The sequence below is a fragment of the Carcharhinus amblyrhynchos genome, chromosome 1, assembly GCF_965287045.1.
Source record: "Carcharhinus amblyrhynchos chromosome 1, sCarAmb.v2.hapA, whole genome shotgun sequence".
NCBI lineage: Eukaryota > Metazoa > Chordata > Chondrichthyes > Carcharhiniformes > Carcharhinidae > Carcharhinus > Carcharhinus amblyrhynchos.
The window spans coordinates 16,412,183-16,432,190 of record NC_137324.1 but is presented as its reverse complement, the minus strand read 5'-3'; the positions used below and the strand labels follow the sequence as shown (position 1 = coordinate 16,432,190).

Here is a 20,008-nt window from a genome sequence, read left to right as displayed (position 1 = left end):
AAATAATGTGAAGCAGCTTTAGATCTCCAACTGAACTCCAGGAAATAACAATTGATGAAAATTCCATGTCGTTGGGCTTTTTTTGCTTGTCTCTTGTACATAAATTCACCTATTTCTACTTTACAGGAAGGGTTTGAGTTCAAAAAACCAGTTCATCCAGTTTCTCGAAACCGTCTCTGTACCTTTTCTAGTGGGAGCAGACAAACTCCAAGGCCAAGTTCTGCACCTGCATTAATGGCAAGTAACTTAAAGTCATAATTTGTTAAATGCTGAAACGGTAAGATCTCGACTCCCTCTTCCATTGCCCCAGTGGTGTTGCAGTCTTTTCATCAGCGTGACTGAAGTGGCTTTCAGTATCACTTTACCCCCACACTTACCTCCTGGATTCTAGGCAGAATCTAACTAGCTTTTCAGACGCATTTGTTCTTGTAACACCTTTTTATGATACATGTTCCAAGGTGTTTTATGGGAAGAATAGATAATGAGCTGCGGGTGTTCAGAAAATACTAGTTGTTTTCCTTAATCTTGTCCTGCAGTGCTAATGCCCATTGGTGCTTGCTGTCATTGCACTCTGGAGACTCTGAATTTGGCTTCAAGTGATCCACCTAACTCTTGCCCATTGCTTTAACCCACGGGTAGATTTAACCTGTCAACTGGCTTTTGAAATTTATAATCTTCACAACCACTGGGGTCGTCATGTATGAAAGATGAGTAAATGTACCATATCTATCTGGGTTGACTGTTTGTTTAGATAGTTCATTCCTTTTGCAAATAACTTTCTTGTTTTCTAACTCTGAACTCCAGCCCACATCTTCCTGATACCTGTGTACAATGTGATTCCAGTGGCGTGCACTTTCTTTCTGGTTCTTCTGATTGTTGTTGGAGGCCTCCTCATATTCATGCTTTATTCCTTTCCCCTCCATGTATTAGATGATGCAGCAATTGCTCTTTTGTTTTTTACGCGTTACCCAGGACGAGGCAGTGGCATAGTGGTATTGTTGCTGGACCTGGGTTCAAATTCCACCACAGCAGATACTGAAATTTGAATGCGACAAAAATCTGGAATTAAAACCGTTGTAAAGGCCCACCTGCTTCACTAATGTCCTACATAACTAAATGTGATTTCAGATCCGCAGCAATGAAATGGCCTAGCAAGTCGAGGGTAATTAGAGATGGGCAATAAATCCTGGACCAGCCAGCAATGCTCTCCTCCCTTGAATGAATCCCAAATGAGATTTGCCTCTACCCCTAATCTCATGCTGCTCATTTAATTCCCTTTATGTTGGGAAAGCCAAACTCCTCTGGGTGTCTGGCTTATTGAAATATTGCTAGTCAGCTCTTTCCTGTTGAGCTGTGGAGTTGGAAGCAAATCTGATCCTTGGCTGCAAAGCTGTAATATATTAACAATGTTTTTTACTGTAGTTTTCACCTTCAGATGATGTGTCAACTGATAGTAGCCCAGTCCTTCTACGCAAATCCTCACTAACCTCTTTTGATGATGAAGATGATGGATTTTTGGAGTTACTCGATGAAGATATTGAGGTAAAGTGTTTAGCTGTTTCTAAACCCAAAGAATTGAGAACTGTCTGCATATATACTGTACTGGCATCAGCCTATTTTCACAGGCATAACTGAGCATGATTAGAATTGTTGTAAAATTTTGCACCTCTATTTAACATGGAAAACAAAGTAGGTTGGGTCCTGTGATCCTTCTGTGCCATTCAGTGAGATCATTGCTAAGCCTTTGCTTTGACACTTCCTGAGCTCTCTTCTCCTGCCTCTCCAGCCAACATCTCCCCCAAAGCGTGTATACTCCTTTTGAGCTATGAATTGTCTGTTGCCCTGTGAAAGTTTGTTTATTAGGTTTACATGTAGGCTTCCATTAACAGTGCAATGAAGTTAGTGTGAATATCCCCCTAGCTGTCACACTTCGGTGCCTGTTCAGGTACATTGAGGGAGAATTTGGCATGGCCAGTGCACCTGACCAGCATGTCTTTCGGACTGTGGGAGGAAACCAGAGCATCCAGAGGAAACACAGACATAGGGGGAACATTCAGAGTCCACACATAGTGACCCAAGTTGGGAATTGAACCCAGATTCCTGGTGCTGAGGCAGCAATACTAACAGCTGTGCACCATTATAAGTCTGTTCTTGGGTTCTGTTTACAGCAATACAACCACTGAATGAATTGCAAATTGCAGTCACTACATGTTACAGTACTAGTCATGGTCTATAGGCTATTTGCACTTGGATAAAATTGTTGGTTGCCAGTAACCCACATTTTATGAACTAACATTTTCACCCTATTGACCAAGTCATGAGATCTAAGTTGCCCCCAATAGAATGGAGGCTACAGTGCATATTCATTCCTGATCACTTGCTTTTGTTGATTGAAGCATCATGTTGAATTTTTTTTACAGAATGATGCTGATGTACCTTCTGGCATGGCCAATCTGCTTACAGCTCCACTTGTGGCTAGCAAGGAGATCACACAGGAAACTGTGAATGATGTGAGTTTGTGGCTGTTCAGTTTGAGACTTAGCAGGTTTTGAATATTTCAAAAAATGTTTATATGTATATATGCAGTTTGGTAACATTCCTTAACTCTTAGGGAACTCCTAACAAATGGTCTTGTGCCAACAACTTCAAATCTCCCACGTCAGGCCCTGAAGTGCGGTCCATCCTGAAACGGGTGGATCGGCCCAAAGATGAAGAGACCCCAGTGAAGAATAAACGGAGAAGAAGTCTTGCTGGCATAACCGAAGAAGCGAGTGCTGAAAAAGTGGTGAGCTTGAGTCCTGGTAGGGTTTATAATTGACTGAATAATGGCAGGAAGATTATTAATGAGTAATTTGAGGATCTCAATTTTGTGACAACTGTCCATAGTGCTCTGAAGGCAAAAAGGCAGGTTCATAGGGTGGTGAAAAGGGCATATGGCACACTCTCTCTCCCTTCTCAATTGGAGTACAGATTACAAAAGCAGAGAGGTCATGATGGAATTGTATCAAACTCTGGTGAGGCCACAGCTGGAATTCTGAAGTTCTTGTTGCCACATTTATAGGAAGGACATGAATATACTGGAAGGGATGCAGAAGAGATTCACCAGGATGTTGCCTGGGATGGAACATTTATAAAGAGAGGTTGGATAGGCTTGGATTGTTTTCTCTGGAGCAGAGCTGATTGAGGGGTATGGACAATGCAGATAGGGAACAGCTGTTCCCCCTCATTGAAGGGTCAGTTATCAGGGGACACAACTTAAAAGTGAAGGGTAAGAGGTTTAGGGGGGGATTTGAGGATAAACTTTTTACCCAGAGGGTAATGACTGTCTAGACTGTGCTGCCTGGAAGGGTGGTGGAGGTGGGATGCCTCAATCCTTTTTAAAAAGTACCTGGATGAGTACTTGGCACATAACATTCAAATCTGTGGGATTAGGTGGGCAAGTCGGGGCCTTTCATGCATGGGCCACAGGGCCTCCCCTGCACTGTAGGATTCTGATTCTGCTGAGAGCTGACTAGGCTTATTCTTGGTGGATTGAAATTGATGTGGCTACAGGACAACCAAGGCTTGGAACTGAAAGTTTAAGGGTTTTTGGCATTTAGGAAGGATAGGAGAAAAATAAGGTCACGCTGTTAACAAAGGATCGCATTAGTACCTAATTGCAAGAGGATAGTCAGTTTGGATGGAGTAAAGAAATACAAGGGGCAGCAAACCTTGGTAGGAATTGTTTCTAGGCCACCACATTTGAACAAAGCATCCTTTTCACATAAAATAGACTAAAAGCTATGGGAATGGGATTTACCCATTACAGGCAAATAATGGAGAATTTATAATGTATAAGGAGGAAATGGCAGGGAAGCTAAATAAGTCTTGAGGAAGATACTAAGATACTAAAAAAACTGTAGGAAATATTGGCAGCCAAGGGGCAAGTGAGATTGAGGACCTAAAATTAATATTGGTAAAAATGTGGTGCTGGAGAAATTGAGACTAAATTGATAAATCCCCTAGACCTGATGAACTAAACATTGGAAGAGGTAGCTGCAGAGATGATGCGTGCATTGGCAACACTTTCAAAATTCTACGTTCTGGAACAATGCCTGCAGATTTGAAGGTAGCAAATGTAACTCCACTATTTATGCAAGGAGAGAGAACTACAGATCTGTTAATCTGACTCAGTAGCAGGAAATGCACATGCAAACATTCTAAAGGATATGAAGAGATTTATGAAAGGGAAATTCTGACCAGCCTGAGTTTTTTTTTGAGGATGTGCCCAGCAGGATAGATGAGCGTGCAATAGTAGCTGTGATGTATTTTCAATAGGCTTTTGGTAAGGTGTCATGCAAAAGGTTAGTAAACGGCATATGGGATTGAGAAGTAATATACTGGTGTGGATTGAGAATTGGTGAATAGGCAGAAAACAATAGGGGTAAGGTAAGTTCCATCAAGCCTTAAGCAGTCAATTAACTCTCCTCCTTTGTACATGGCTTGGAACTTAGTTCAGTGTACTCATTTGAAAAATTCTTGCCATCAGTTCTGAACTTGATTGTACGTTAAAAATCAGACACTGGCATTTAGTTTGCAAACCTGTTTTCTCCCTCATTTCCCTATCTAGAAGCAGCGTTCTTTGTTACGGTCCAAGTCTTTCTGTGATGCTGAAATTGAAAAAGTGCTTCAAATTGATGACTGCAGACATATGATTGGAGATTTTACAAAGGTATGGAATTTCTGCACACTTTTCCACTCCAGGTGGTTGGGATTTCTTTCTGGATCCTGGTTTGTTTCATGAAGCCTGTTGATTTTTTTAAGTGGGAAAAGTTGAATTGGGTCAGTATCTCTTGCTAAGGCCAACATGATCTTGTATTCTCAATTCGATATTCCTCCTTTATCCCTTGATTCCCTTGCTGATTTTAAAAATCTGTCTACTTCAGCATAAAGACCCAGCCTCTACAGCTTCCAATAGTAAAGTCCATAGTTGACAGCACCCAAAGAAGAAATTCCTCCATCTCTTATTTGAGAAGTGTAAGATGATGAATGGGATGGATAGGATAGAGGTGGAGAGACTCTTCCCGCTCAAAAAAGACAGTAGGACTAGGGGGCACAGCCTCAAGATAAAGGGGAGGTGGTTTAGAACGGAGTTGAGGAGGAACTTCTTCACTCAAAGGGTGGTGAATCTCTGGAATTCTCTGCCCGTTGAAGTGGTGGAGGCTGCCTTGCTAAATATTTTTAAGAAGCGGGTTGATGGGTTCTTGATAAGTGAGGGGATTAAGGGTTATGGGGAGAGGGCGGGAAAGTGGAACTGAGCCACGACAGATCAGCCATGATCTTATTGAATGGCGGGGCAGGCTCGAAGGGCTAGATGGCCTACTCCTGCTCCTATTTCTTATGTTCTTATGTTCCCCTGCAAGGGGAAACAACCTCTCAGCATCGACTCCAAACTGCCTGAGAATCCTGTATGTTTCAATAAGGTTGCCTCATTATTCTAAATGTCACTGAGTACTGACCCAACCTATTCCATCTGTCTCTTCTTACCTGGGATCAACTGAGTGTACCTTCTCTGGAATACCGATATATTGTTAGGCTAATTTTTGGGATAAGAGGGTTATTCTGTCAAGTGAACCTAAATAGTCTGGGTCAGAGTGAGGGGGTGGCCTTATTTAAACATACAAGATCCTGAGGGGGCTTGACAGGATGGATGACGAGATGTTTTCACTAACGGGAGTGTCTCAAACTGGGGGACATAGCTACAAGATAAAGAGCTGGTTGTTTAAAACTGAGGTGCATCAAGTCCATTGATTCAAATGGCTTGTAATTTTTTCCTAACGTTTCATGGCAGTGCTTGTGGTTTCACCTATCTAAAGACCATCCTACAAATTGAGCCCAGATAAAGGAAAACATTTTCATGAGATATGGGTGTCACCACCAAGGCCAGTATTTGTTGCCCATCCCTAATTACTCCTTGATGTATGTGGCTTGTCAGTCCATTTTTGGAGGGCAGTTGTGGGGCTCAGCACCTGCAAGTAGATTTCTTCCCATTAAAGACATTAGATTTTGTGAATTACTTGTACATGGGTTGTCACAACTGAACTTGATTCTATCTTTATCTGCACTGCACACTTCAAGACCACAAATATAAACTGGATGCACACAACCTAGCAGACTTGCAATGTGCCATTGATCTAGAAGTTCCATAAAGGATTGTATACTAATATCTAGGGATTTGCAATGTAGAAGGTAATTAGAATTATAGACCAGCCTGTTAACCAAAAATTTTTCAGAGGACTTCAGGATGACGATTTTAAAAATACATTGATCTATCATACGATGGAGCTCTCAAACGGAACTGTTTGAGTCACACCTGTTAGTGACCTTTTTTGAAGTTAGCCTTGTGGTTAACCATAAGTAACCTCCGGTTCTAAAGCTGCAAAAGACAGTGACTTGGGCTGACATGTCGCATGTTAAATGTCACTGTGGCTTTACTGAAGGTATTGATGCTGCAGAATGTCAGGGTTAGAAACTCAGACTTCTGGGTGAATGTATTCTGATTTCTGCCTTTTGAGCTTGTTGAACCTTCATGTTGATGTCACAGCATAGGCTAGTTTATTTTGTAGTTGTGTATCTTCCATGTAGCGACAGGCTTGACTGAATTTAAGTGTCACGTGTAAGCTTAATTAACACAGAAATGCAGTTACTGTGAAAAACCCCCCCAGTTGCCACACTCCAGCTCTTGCTCAGATACACTGAGGGAGAATTTAGCGTGGCTGATGCACCTAACCAGGCTTTGACTGTGGGAGGAAACCCACACAAACATTGACCAAGTCCCTGGCAGGCAGCAATGATAACCACTGTGACACTCCTATAATTAACAAGCAATTTTTCTGATTTTTGAGCTTGTTGGAATACAATCCTGTTGGCCAAGTGGCCATATTCATGCGTCAATATGAACTGTCAACAGGCCATTTAGCTGCAGGGCCCACCATGCCAGTCATCTTCAGTCTGTATTTACAGATTAGTTGTGAGAACTAACCATTGCTTTCTCTATTAGTTGTCTGCAATCTCAACTGATTGGCATTCTTCCATCAGATAATGGGATTTCAGCTTCACACTTTTGAGGTCTGGCAAGATAATTTGGCTGAATAAGCTAAAAGCAAAATCTGCCACAAGTGCCCCACAGATATTGTCTTCTGCCAGTGATAAGGGGGTGATCTCCACTGATACTTTGTTTGCATTTGTCAACAAGTGGGTGGTTAAGACCCAAACTTTATCACTTTGGTTAATTAACTGCACTTTGCAGAACAATCTCATTTGTGGGGGAAGAGGAGGAACGTATCTGAATTGTGAACTTGCATGAATCTTTTGCTATCTAGGATTTTGCTGTGCAGATTCCTCAGTCATTCTAGCATTCTTTCAAGCCAGTTTTTATAATCTCATTGTTACCATACATTTACCTTGCTTGCTGTGTACATTTACCTTAATTGTATAAATAACTTGTAGGTAATGAATTACTTGAATTACTGTGCAATGTCTTGAACAGTGTGAATAGTGTTGCCTGCTGCACAGTCTGTTTTAACCCTTATACAGTGGACAAATAACTACAAGTAGACGTCTTGTTAGTACAACCAATATTTAAACCCACGCAATCAATAATCACCCACCCAACCAACAATAAGTTATCTTGCAGCAAATACTAAAGTTCAAGTCCAGTACAAGACCTTGACTTTGCGTGACCGGCAAGTACCCAAGCAGATATTGGCCTTTATCTGTGGTTTGTGTAGTCTGGTCTGGTGCTCTGGTCTTCCTTCTCAGGTGTGGTGGCTGTCCTCATGCTGGTCATTACTGGCGATGGTCACCATTGTAGCTCGTTTGTGGGGGTCAGAGAGAGATTCCTGGTTAAGCGGCACCCTTATACCCTGTTAGATTTCATGCCCCTTTTGGCCATTGCCTATCAATCAATCAGAACTTGATCCCTGATAAGAGTCCCATCAGGTGCTGCCACACTGATCTTGGTGTGTCCCCAACAGCCATGTCTGTAGGTGCTGAAGGCACGTAGGTCACATACCGCCCTCCTAAATAAGGGTTCATGGCGCCCTTGTGTCTGATATATAACCCAGTGTGACCATAAAGTTCCTTTCATCCTGGAGATGACCCATATCCTGTTTATTCACTCATCAGGGTTGCAGCCTGTCATTTTAGTTCATTCTCAGTTGTCCCAGAGTGCTTTACAAATCACCATTTTAGATGGCCCATTTGGCCACCATAGTGTTGATACAAGGTGGCTCATTTATTCTAAGCACTGGATATTTTATAGAATTGCAAGTCAAGTATAATCATAACCAAACTAGCACTTTCTAGTTTTAAGTTAAACCAAATTTGAATATAGCCCCAATGTGCAATTGCCCTACTTTGGGATCAGAACTCAAGATTTGAGGAAATTATAATTTCTGATACCAGAAAGACTTGCTAAGTGTAAACATGCAGTGGCACTTTGTAACTTGCACATCTCCTTGTACTCAATTTGTGAACTTACTCCCCACAGCCATATATTTTGCCTACTGTAGAAGGAAGACACCAAGAGCTACAATATATAACTGCAGACATGGTAAGTAGTTACGAATACTTCCTGCTGAAGTTGTAGAATCTGTTTCTTCCCTAGCATTGTGGAACTAAAACTTGTCCTGTTTGGCTAACTGCTGCTGTAGTATCACTAACATACTGCACAGAATTAGTGTGTTTTTGGAAATGTTTTATTTGATTTTGTTTTTGATCTGCCAGTACAAAACACTACTGCTGGACTCAACACACAACCCATATTTAATATGGGTCAAGATGTATATTTGGTTTATTTTTTACTTTTATTTGTTAGTCACAAGTAGTCATGCATTAACACTGCAATGAAGTTACTGTGAAAACTCCCTAGTTGCCACACTGATGCCTGTTTGGGTACACTGCAGGAGAATTTAGCGTGGCCAATTTATGTAACCAGCACATCTTTGGACTGTGGGGGGGAGGGAAACCAGAGTGCCCAGAACAGAAACACACTGACACGGGGCGAATGTGTGAATTCCACAGTGACCCAAGCTGGGAATCGAACCCAGGTCCCTGGCGCTGAGACAACAGTGCTAACCATTGTGCCTCCGTGTTGTCTTGTTTAAGGTGACATAGAAAAATGTATCCTTAAGTCAGTTTCTGGTGACAAAGCAAGTCTCAATTGAATCTGTTGTTTGTTTTATAGAAATCCCCACATTTGAGTTTCAGTTCACTGAAGAATGTTCAGTAGAGCTTTTTGCTTTCTATTGCCTGATACTAGGCAGCCCTCTGTCTTTGTCAGGATCACTCCTTCAGCCTGTCACTGAGGTGTTATCCCTGAGTGTGTACAGTGGATGACAAATATTCATGAGTTTTGGAATCCATTGGTTCTGCCAATTTATAGTGCAGTTTGTGAATGGTGAAAGTGACATTTTCTTTCCCTAATGCATTCCAGGTAATTCAGTTGTTAAATGGGAAATTTGACCGATTTGTCGAGCGGTTCCTACTCTTTGATTGCCGTTATCCGTACGAGTATGAAGGGGGACACATTAAAGTAAGTTTGAATGTGAATCACCAAATTAATGTCTGTGCGTGGATATCTGTAAGGTAGATTCTTGTCTATCAAACTCTTAAGTTTTTTGATTTGTACCATGAGATGGTAACCATGCCCAGTAGCACTAAGCAGTTATTTTGTTACTTATTGATAAAGCCAGCCTTGGCAGGGGGTGGGTGGGAGAACAGGGAGGCATGGTATTGTTTAGTGCTTTAAATGATAAAGTTGCACTGCTTCAGGACTCCAAACCTTATTGTCAATTTGCCTTAAGGGTGCCCTTAATTTGCACATGGAGGATGAGATGGAGAATTTTCTGTTGAAGAAACCCATTGTTCCAGTTGACGAGGCCAAAAGAGTGATCATAATTTTCCACTGCGAATTCTCATCTGAGCGGGCCCCACGAATGTAAGTTGTAACTTCCACAGCTCATAATAAGCCTCAAATGTTTAGAGGAATTTGCTTCCCTGGTTAAGTGTACATTGTGTTACTTGCCTCTTGAAGTGATGGGAGGGGGTGGGGGGTACAATTGGATGTCTAAATTTAGCCCATTGTTTAGTGTTTTCATTTGTATTCATCTTGTGGGATTGATTTTGGGCTATTAACAGTAACATACATGGAAACTATAACATTAATTTTAGACTACATTGTAGAGACTGATCATTATCCCTTGTGCTTTGTTGTTAAAAAAAAAACAGATATTAGAATTCAAAGTGATACAAGTCAAACAGCACGTGTGGAGACAAAAACAGTTGTTTCAGGTTGACGGCCTTTCACCAGTACCTATGTATTATGGTTATGATGGGTAGCATTTTCTGGTGTTAGAACACAAAGCATGGTTGCACCTTGCATTGGGTGATGAAACAGGCATTCGTCTACAGGGCGTGTTGTCTGAGAAGCAAGTTGGCATGGGCTCTGCAGCCCAATCAATCTCTGGTAATAAGGTGGGAGGGGGTGGGTGGGATGTGTGGTTGTATTGCTGAACATTGTATGTTCAGTGATTGGGGTTTACCATATTTGCAGGCATTGGTTGGGAGCAGGATTTGGTTAGTCTTCAGGACATTCCAGGGGAGCATTTGCATGACTCAAGAAGGTCAACACTTGTTAAAGACCATATTCGGAATTGAGAGAATTGAGTTGGTCTTCACCTACAGTAACCCCCTAGCTGACTGCGTCACGTCAGGTGCTTGGGGCAGGAGAGTTGCTCCAATGTTGTGTAGAACAAAATGCTTGCATGACTAAAATTGGATACATTTTCAGTGGAATAGGTATAAAGTCATTGTCTTTAAGCTGAAGATTGAATTGCAACAGGATCTTGATCAATTGGGCCAGTGGACTGACGAATGCATTTGTAATGCATTTTGGAAGGTCTAACACAGACAGCAAATGTACAACAAATGGCAGAACCCTTAAGAGTATTGATACACAAAGGGATCTGGGTATACAGGTACACAGGTCACAAAGCGGCAACGCAGGTGAAGGTAGTCAAGGCATATGGCATGCTTGCCTTCATCGGCCAGGGCATTGAGTTTAAAAATTGGCAAGTCATGTTGCAGTTTTATAGGACCTTAGTTAGGCTGCACCTAGAATATAATCAATTCTGGTTGCCACACTACCAGAAGGATGTGGAAGTTTTGGAGAGGGTACAGAAAAGACTTATCAGGATGTTGCCTGGTATGGAGGGCATTAGGTATGAGGAGAGGTTGGAGAAACTTGGTTTATTCTCACAGGAATGACGAAGGTTGAGGGGCAACCTGATAGAAGTCTACAAGATTGAGGGACATGGACAGAGTGGATAGTCAGAAGCTTTTTCCCAGGGTGGAAGAGTCATTTACTAGGAGGCATAGGTTTAAAGAAGATGTACAAGGCAAGTTTTTTGAGTAGTGGGTGTTTGGAACTTGTTGCTGGGGAAGGTGGTGGAAGCTGATATGGTAGTGACTTTTAAGGGGCACCTTGACAAATACATGAATAGAATGGAAATAGAGGATATGGTCCCTGGAAGGGTAGTGGGTTTTAATTCAATTGGGCAGCATGGTTGGTGCAGGCTTGGAGGGCTGAAGGGCCTTCCTGTGTTGTAATGTTCTTTGGCAGATGAAGTTTATTTAGATAAATGCGAGGTGATACATTTGATCAAACCAGGGCAGGACTTAGTTGGATAGTTATAAAACAGATCTAGGAGTACTCCTAGATCTGTTTTATAACTATCCATAGTTCCTTGAAAGTGGAGTCACAGGTAGACAAGGTGGCAAAGCATTTGGCATGCTTGGTTTCATTGGTCAGAACACAATGTGGGAGTTGGTGTCTTATTGAAGTTGTACAAGATATTGGTAAGGCCACATTTGGAATACTGTGTACACTTCTGGTCACCTATTATAGAATATTATTAAACTAGAAACAATAGAAGAGACTTACTGTGATGCCACCGAGACTTGATGATTGAGTTATGCGGAGAGGCTGGATAGACTGGAACAACTTTTCCCATGGAGTTTTGGAGGCTTAGGGCTGATCTTATGGAGGTCTGTAAAATAAGGGGCATCGATCAGCTAGATAGTTAATCTTCCCCCAAAGGTGGGGGAGTTCAAAACTAGGGGGCATAGGCTTAAGGTGGGTACAATTTTGATTTTTAAAAAGCATTTAGTTACATGAGTAAGATGAGTATAGAGGATATGGGCTAAACATGAGTAATTGGGACTAGCTTAGTGGTTATAAACTGGGTGGCATGGACAAGTTGGGCTGAAGGGTCTGTTTCCATGCTGTAAACCTCTACAGTAGCTAGTCATGTTGCCATTGGGATGAGCCAAAATGGTTTTCTGTATATTTTGTCACATTGGCAAATATTCCTGTTGATGTAACTTATCAACTGTCTGAAGGTGTCGATTCCTGCGGGAAAAGGATCGTGAGGTGAATGGCACAGACTACCCAAAACTGCACTACCCAGAGCTATACATCCTGAAGGGTGGATACAAGGAATTCTTCCCAAAGTTTAAAGTAAGGATCATTTTGTAGCCATTTGTGGCCTATATCTTTGGAAGGTGCAAGTAGAAAAATTGGTCTATTTCTTTAGGACTATAGGAAAGTTTGAGTTTTTCCATACGTTCAAATGTATAAAATTGCAGGGTTTGTTATCCAAGTCAAATATGGCTAGCTTTATTTGTTACTTTGGAACAATCAGTGGATTTTGTAATTTGCATGAGCTTTGAATCTAAGGTCTTAATGATCCAGCATCTCAAGATGGCTGCCAGAGTTACTGCATCTTTTGTAGTTGCCATACAAAATGTACAGGCATACTTAACCACAGCTTGTCTTCCCTCTTATTTTGAGGCCAGTGGCTGTAAAAGTGAGATTGAACCTGATTTTTTTCTTCTGTTCCAGGACAGTTGATTTTGTCACATGGATTTCTGTGCAAAGATAACCTTGAAGCTTTGTCACTGGACCTGTGAACATGACCAAAAGTTATAACCAATCTCCTTTCCATTCCTTTTAGCTGTACTGCGAGCCACAGAGTTATCGTCCAATGAATCATGAAGATTTTAAAGAGGATCTTAGGAAATTCCGCTTCAAGAGCAGGACGTGGGCAGGCGAACGGAGTAAGAGGGACATGTACAGCCGGCTGAAGAAGTTGTGAAGACAGTGGCTTTTTTGTGATGGATGGGAGCTCCTGGGCTGGTTCCACGATACTGTACAATAAAGCCTCAGATCATTGGCTGGCAGTGGATACTGCAGTTACTTGGAATGCAATGACTCGTTTCCACAGCAACTTAGAACATTACCTGTTCTAAACACAACCAGTGATATGGGCATGGACCAGATTTAATATTTTTAAAACTTGTGCCTTGTATGGTGTGGTGACTTCCTCAACAGCCATTTGAGTACAAAGCCAGTATTGATGGGAACTGCGTTGATTTAACACCATGGGTTTCCTAGATGACTCTTCTATAACCATTATGTACATCTTGTGACTTACTGCTCCACTGTTAATTCTGGTGTCTGCAGAGTTAATTTTGCAGGAGGCTCATAAGAGCTTTTCCACAGATTGGCTAATTGTACCAATAATGACGTGAGAATAAGGAAGGGGGTGAATGAGTTTCTGTATCATCCACTTGTTCCATCATGTAAATCTGCCCTAAGAGGCCACAGTGCCAACAGATATTTGGCCTTGACTTTTTTAATGTACAATTTAAGATCACTGCTAATTTACTTCCAATTGTTTCTAATATGAACAGGGGGGTAACAACTTTTTTGTTTTGTTAATAGGTTGAAGTAATCAGTCTAGTTTTCACTTGAGACTCCTGGACTAGCCCAATAGGTCTGTTCATCTTTTAATACATACCAGCCTATTCCATATTGTCCAAAAAGAATAGTTCTTAAATTTGTGTCTAGCACACAGGGTGGTTTAGTTAATCTGATCTGCCAAACTGTTTGAAAACCACTAAGTCTTGCTACGTTAACAGCATCTTCACAGCACTTAACATTTGGATTGGGAGCCCAGTTCTGAACTGCACATAAACACATTTTGTACATTCTATTTTGAGACCAATATTTTACATTGTGTTAAAGAACCAAAACAAAACATTGCCAGCATTTCTTTATTTGTGCAGCCCATGTCTTGTGCTTGGCATTTCCTTTCAAAAGATTTAATAGTTCAATCAGGTGAATAAGTTAACGTATGCTGGAGTTTTGCATTCAAGTTCCTAGTTTAGCACAAGATTTGCTAAATGGTAGGTGTGCACACTTTGCAAGCTTTTAAATGGTAAAAGAATGTTTTTACTTGCTTCTCTGGGGCCAAGTGAACCATGGATCTGTTGTAGGATTTTACCTGTTCCTGGACAATTCAATCATCCTTTATGAATTTCCATCATTTTGATATCCTAAAAGTTATTTTAAAATATTACATTCTTTCCATTTACTATGGTAGAAAGGGGGGAAAAATGTAGTGGTAAAATATGAGATGAGTAAGCAAAAGGCAAGCCTAAGATTTGGCTTTATTCAATACATTGTTTATATGAGGAGTGAGGTTGTTTATGGCACACTTTTCCAGGAGTGGGCTGTCTCCAGGACTTAACTCTGACCATTTCAGGATGTTGTACCTGTTAACACTTGTTCGTGCAACATTTAAAAGATCCCAAAGTCTTCCCATCTCCTGTCTTGAATGGTTCTTGGACAAAGTGGCCCTTTACAGTTTCCTCCCCTTAATTTAAATGGTCTGTGTCTAACTTGTGTTGGAGCCCAGATAAAATCAAAAGGCAAGTACAGCACAACTTTCAGTGCAGCTAATGGAAAGGGCTCTTTCTTAAACTGGAAAGGGTATAGAGTGGCTGATTTCCACTAACACAGCCTAGTAAATGTTGTCATTGCTAATTGAGAAATCAATCCTGAAAGTTGAGCCATTTGGCTTGTTAACCTGCCAATTTGAAGTTCTAGTTGCAGCACTCCACATTTGAAGTTACAGGAACATCCTAGCACTTGTACATACAGCACACCACACTTTCTATCTATTTATGAACCAACTTAACTTATTACTCTGTCCATCATGTACATAAGCTGATACTTAGCCAATTGTCCCAAAACTTGTGCCTTTTTGATATTTAAAGATTTCACACCTAATTTAGATCCTGGACTCATCTGTTCATACTGCCTTAAATGATCAACATAATATTTATGTTCAGGGATCCACTAGCTTGTTTAAAAAATGTGGCCATTACTGCTTTAGAGATTGACAGTTGTGAACTGTGTGAGAAGTGAGCATGAAGTTGGTATGGTGTAATGCTTATTTTGCAACGTGGCTGTAATAATGAAAGTGTGGTTTAATTGTATGCTGTGGAGATGTACTTGCTTTAGCCAAACTGCCTTCTGTGCAGAGAAATAAAAGGCTACAAATTGGAAATCTCATGGCTTTTTTGTGAATTCACTGCTGTTTCTCATGCAGTTTCCTAACTTTAGGACCACCACTTAGAAGCAGAAACATTAGATAATGGACACTTTTAATTATTGCGATTTGTTTTACTTTGTGTCCAACAGGTCAATGTGAATCTAGTGTGTGGGTGAAGAGCATTGGCTTGCTTTCTGCTTTTCTGTCCTAGTTGCTTCTAGTTTTGGGCTTGTACCACTGGGCAGGTCTCTGTCAGTAGACAGTCTACAAGTCCTGACTTGTGCCTCATGGTGTCACAAGGAAACTGAATTCCTTGCAGCCCAAAGCCAAACCTTCAGACACTCTGCTGCTGTCATCTAATGTGTAACTTGCAAACCAAAACTGACCTGAGTTCCAAGACTAAGGTAGGCCAAACCCTCAGTTGCTCTATGCTGACTGAATTAGTATTCCTTACTGAGTGGCAAGTGTACAGTCTTGTCTGTGAAGAATTTCATTTTTAACCATTGGAAAGACACATATAGTCTAAGCTGTTGCCATACTACCATCTTTCATTATTTACAGTGTAATGCTGAAGGTTGATAGTTTCACACATCTAGGCTCCAAAGTCACCAGCAATCTGTCACTTAGTGTTGAAATATCCCCAAAAAAAGTCACAACTGTCCAGTGCCACAGCAAGGACTGCTTAACAAAACTGAAAAACAATACCACCCTTCCTAGCAACCTGAAGCAAAATGCAATGCTGGAAATACTCAGGTGGATGTGTTATGGACAAAAGGTCTATGATGAGAGTTGAATATGGCAGAAATTGCACAAGTTAAATGGGGCAAGGAACAAAGCAGGTATGCTGCTGTATTGTTGAGTTCCATACTAAGCCCACCTCTTCATTCAAGGAGGAAATAGCGAGGCATCTTGAGGGGAACTGCTTGATAGGGCAGATGCAGCACGGTTTCCTTAAAGGGAAGTCGTGTCTGACAATTTACTGGAGTTCTATGAGGATGTGTCTAGGGTGGTGGATAGAGGAGAGCCAGTGGATGTGGTCTTTCTGGATTTTCAGAAGGCGTTTGACAAGGTACCTCACACGAAGTTATTACAGAAGGTCAGGGGCATGGAGTTGGGGGTAGGGTGTTAGCGTGGATAGAGGACTGGTTGTCAAATAGGAGGCAGAGAGGGGGGGTCAATGGGTGCTATTCGGATTGGCGATGGTGACTAGTGGAGTGCCCCAGGGGTCGGTGCTGGGGCCTCAGCTATTTACCATTTATATTGATGATCTGGAGGAGGGAACTGAGTGTAGGGTGTCGAAATTTGCTGATGACACCAAAATTGGTGGAAAGGCAAATTGTGCGGAGGGTGGGGAGAGTCTACAGAAGGATCTAGATAGGCTGGGCGAATGGGCCAGGAAATGGCAAATGGAATTTAATGTTGGTAAGTGCGAGGTGGTCCACTCTGGTAGGAATAATGGTAGGAAGGATTATTACTTGCGTGGAGAAAAACTGCAGCAGGCGACGGTGCAGAGGGACCTCAGGGTCCTTGTGCATGAGTCGCAAAAACCCAGCTTGCAGGTGCAGCAGGTGGTCAGGAAGGCGAATGGGATGCTGGCCTTCATAGCGAGGGGGATTGAACATAAAATTAGGGAGGTCTTGCTGCAGCTGTATAGGGCATTGGTGAGGCTGCAGCTGGAGTACTGTGTGCAGTTTTGGGTGCCGTACTTACGCAAGGATATTTTAGCCTTGGAGGGAGTGCAGAGGAGGTTTACTAGGCTGATGCCGGAGTTGAGGGGGTTGAGCTATGAGGAGAGGCTGAATAAATTAGGCTTGTACTCGTTAGAGTTTAGAAGAATGAGGGGAGATCTCATTGAGACATATAAGATGATGAATGGGATGGATAGGATAGAGGTGGAGAGACTCTTCCTGCTCAGAAAGGATAGTGGACTAGGGGGCATAGCCTCAAGGTAAAGGGGGGGGGGGGGGGGGGCGGTTTAGAACAGAGTTGAGGAGGAACTTCTTCACTCAAAGGGTGGTGAATCTCTGGAATTCTCTGCCCGTTGAAGTGGTGGAGGCTGCCTCGCTAAATATTTTTAAGACGCGGGTTGATGGGTTTTTGATGAGAGAGGGGATTAAGGGTTATGGGGAGAGGGCGGGAATGTGGAACTGAGCCATGACAGATCAACCATGATCTTATTGAATGGTGGGGCAGGCTCAAAGGGCTAGTTGGCCTACTCCTGCTCCTATTTCTTATGTTATGTTCCAAGCCTTTGTGGTCACTCCAACTCCTCCATATTCCTTCTCATGGCATAGGGTACTGTTGTGGGCTTGAAAAACTGAGTAACTTGAGGATCTACAAATGACTTTGGTACCATCTCAGGATATTTCTGGCTGACATCCCCTGTCACCTGAATGTGCTTAATCTCACCTCAGTTCAACAGAATTTTTGTGAGCCAGTTGCATGCTATAAGCTCAGCCCCTTCACCTAGTGGTAATGCCCCAAGCAATGGTATGGTGGCTCCAATGTGCATCTGAAGTTTGGGCTGGAATTTTCCTGTCCACGCCTGTGGGATTCTGTCCTCACTTTTTAACTAATAATCTGCCCTCCTGTTCATTGGCCTTCTGAAAACGTTTTACGTTCAGCCATTTCCATGCCCTGAGAAATTTCTAGAGCTTTAAGTAAATGTGGCTTCTCTCAACAAATGCCACTGAATGCTGTCCTTGTAAATACCACAACTAGCCTGATTTAAAGCACATCTTCCAAAACTGCCCTGGTGTAATTCAGCAACAAAGTTAGCTACAGACTTTCCCATCCTTCACAAATGGCTATGAAACTTAATGTTGAACAATCAGTGAGTTCTTAGAACAGAAGAACATAAGAAATAGGAGCAGGAGTAGGCCATCTAGCCCTTTGAGCCTGCCCCACCGTTCAATAAGATCATGGCTGATCTGTCATGGCTCAGTTCCACTTTCCCGCCCTCTCCCCATAACCCTTAATCCCCTCTCTTATCAAAAACCCATCAACCCGCTTCTTAAAAATATTTAGCGAGGCAGCCTCCACCACCTCAACGGGCAGAGAATTCCAGAGATTCACCACCCTTTGAGTGAAGAAGTTCCTCCTCAACTCTGTTCTAAACCGCTCCCCCCCCCCCCACCTTATCTTGAGGCTGTGCCTCCTAGTCCTGCTGTCCTTTCTGAGCGGGAAGAGTCTCTCCACCTCTATCCTATCCATCCCAATGAGATCTCCCCTCATTCTTCTAAACTCTAACGAGTACAAGCCTAGTTTATTCAGCCTCTCCTCATAGCTCAACCCCCTCAACTCCGGTATCAGCCTAGTAAACCTCCTCTGCACTCCCTCCAAGGCCAAAATATCCTTGCGTAAGTGCGGTGACCAAAACTGCGCACACTACTCCAGCTGCGGCCTCACCAATGCCCTATACAGCTGCAGCAAGACCTCCCTACTTTTATATTCAATCCCCCTCGCTATGAAGGCCAGCATCCCATTAGCCTTCCTGACCACCTGCTGCACCTGCATGCTGGGTTTTTGCGACTCATGCACAAGGACCCCGAGGTCCCTCTGCACCGTCGCCTGCTGCAGTTTTTCGCCATGTAAGTAATAATCCTTCCTACCATTATTCCTACCAAAGTGGACCACCTCGCATTTAACTATTTAATTATTAGCATTGTGGTAATTCTGCACTCATGCCAAATGGAATGTCCCCTGGTTTCTGTGGTGCAGCTAACAGGTGTGCACATGTGCTCACAAGAATTGAGTGCTTTTTAGCCTCATCTACAATTCCATTTCTAACCTTTCCACATTCAGTACAGTCCCTGTTCTTGTCAGTAAACTCACATTAGTCCTAAATGTCATCTCACTAATTATTCAGTTAAAACTAGTCTTAAACATAACCAAGGTGGTTGAATGTGTTAAATTCAAACTGCTTTAAGTACAAAAGAACATTGAAATATGGTATAACATATAATTGGGTGACAGTGGTTAGACCTTCTGCCTCTCAGCACCAGGGACCTAGGTTCAATTTCATCCTCGGGTGACTCGAGTCTGCACATTCTTCTCGTGTCTGCGTGGATTTCTTCCAGATACTTTGGTTTCCTCCCACAGTCCCAAACATGTCTGGGTTAAGGTTGATTGGCTATGCTAAATTGCCTCTTAGCGGATTGAGCAGAGGAAATACGTGGGATTATGAGAATAGGTCTTAGGTGGGATTGTCAGTACAGACTCAATGGACTGAATGGCCTCCTGCACTGTAGGGATTCTATGATCTTAGAACTTAGAGTCAAAGAGGTTTACAGAATGGAAACAGGCCCTTCAGCTCAACTTGTCCATGCCACCCTTTTCTTAAAACCCCTAAGCTAATCCCAATTGTCTGCATTTGGCCCATATCCCTCTATACCCATCGTACCCATGAAACTACCTAATGCTTTTTAAAAGACAAAATTGTACCTGCCTATGCTACTACCTCTGGCAGCTTATTCCAGATATCACACTCTGGAAAAAATTGTCCTTCTGGACACTCTTATCTTTCCCCCTCACCTTAAACCTATGCCCTCTAGTTTTAGACTTCCCTA

The 20,008-nt window shown here is 42.3% G+C and overlaps 1 protein-coding gene across 1 annotated transcript in view; it reads left to right on the top strand.

Annotated features, from left to right (window-relative positions):
• cdc25b (cell division cycle 25B) overlaps window positions 1-15,448 on the top strand; it is a 39,410-nt gene extending 23,962 nt beyond the window's left edge. The window contains exons 7-16 of the mRNA XM_080195006.1: window positions 127-237; window positions 1,423-1,542; window positions 2,421-2,510; window positions 2,612-2,785; window positions 4,610-4,711; window positions 8,531-8,593; window positions 9,476-9,574; window positions 9,846-9,979; window positions 12,442-12,559; window positions 13,056-15,448. Coding sequence (XP_080051132.1) covers window positions 127-237; window positions 1,423-1,542; window positions 2,421-2,510; window positions 2,612-2,785; window positions 4,610-4,711; window positions 8,531-8,593; window positions 9,476-9,574; window positions 9,846-9,979; window positions 12,442-12,559; window positions 13,056-13,196 — 1,152 coding nt within the window. The 3' untranslated portion in view covers window positions 13,197-15,448. The remainder of the gene's footprint in view (window positions 1-126; window positions 238-1,422; window positions 1,543-2,420; window positions 2,511-2,611; window positions 2,786-4,609; window positions 4,712-8,530; window positions 8,594-9,475; window positions 9,575-9,845; window positions 9,980-12,441; window positions 12,560-13,055) is intronic.
• The last annotated feature ends 4,560 nt before the right edge of the window (window positions 15,449-20,008 follow it).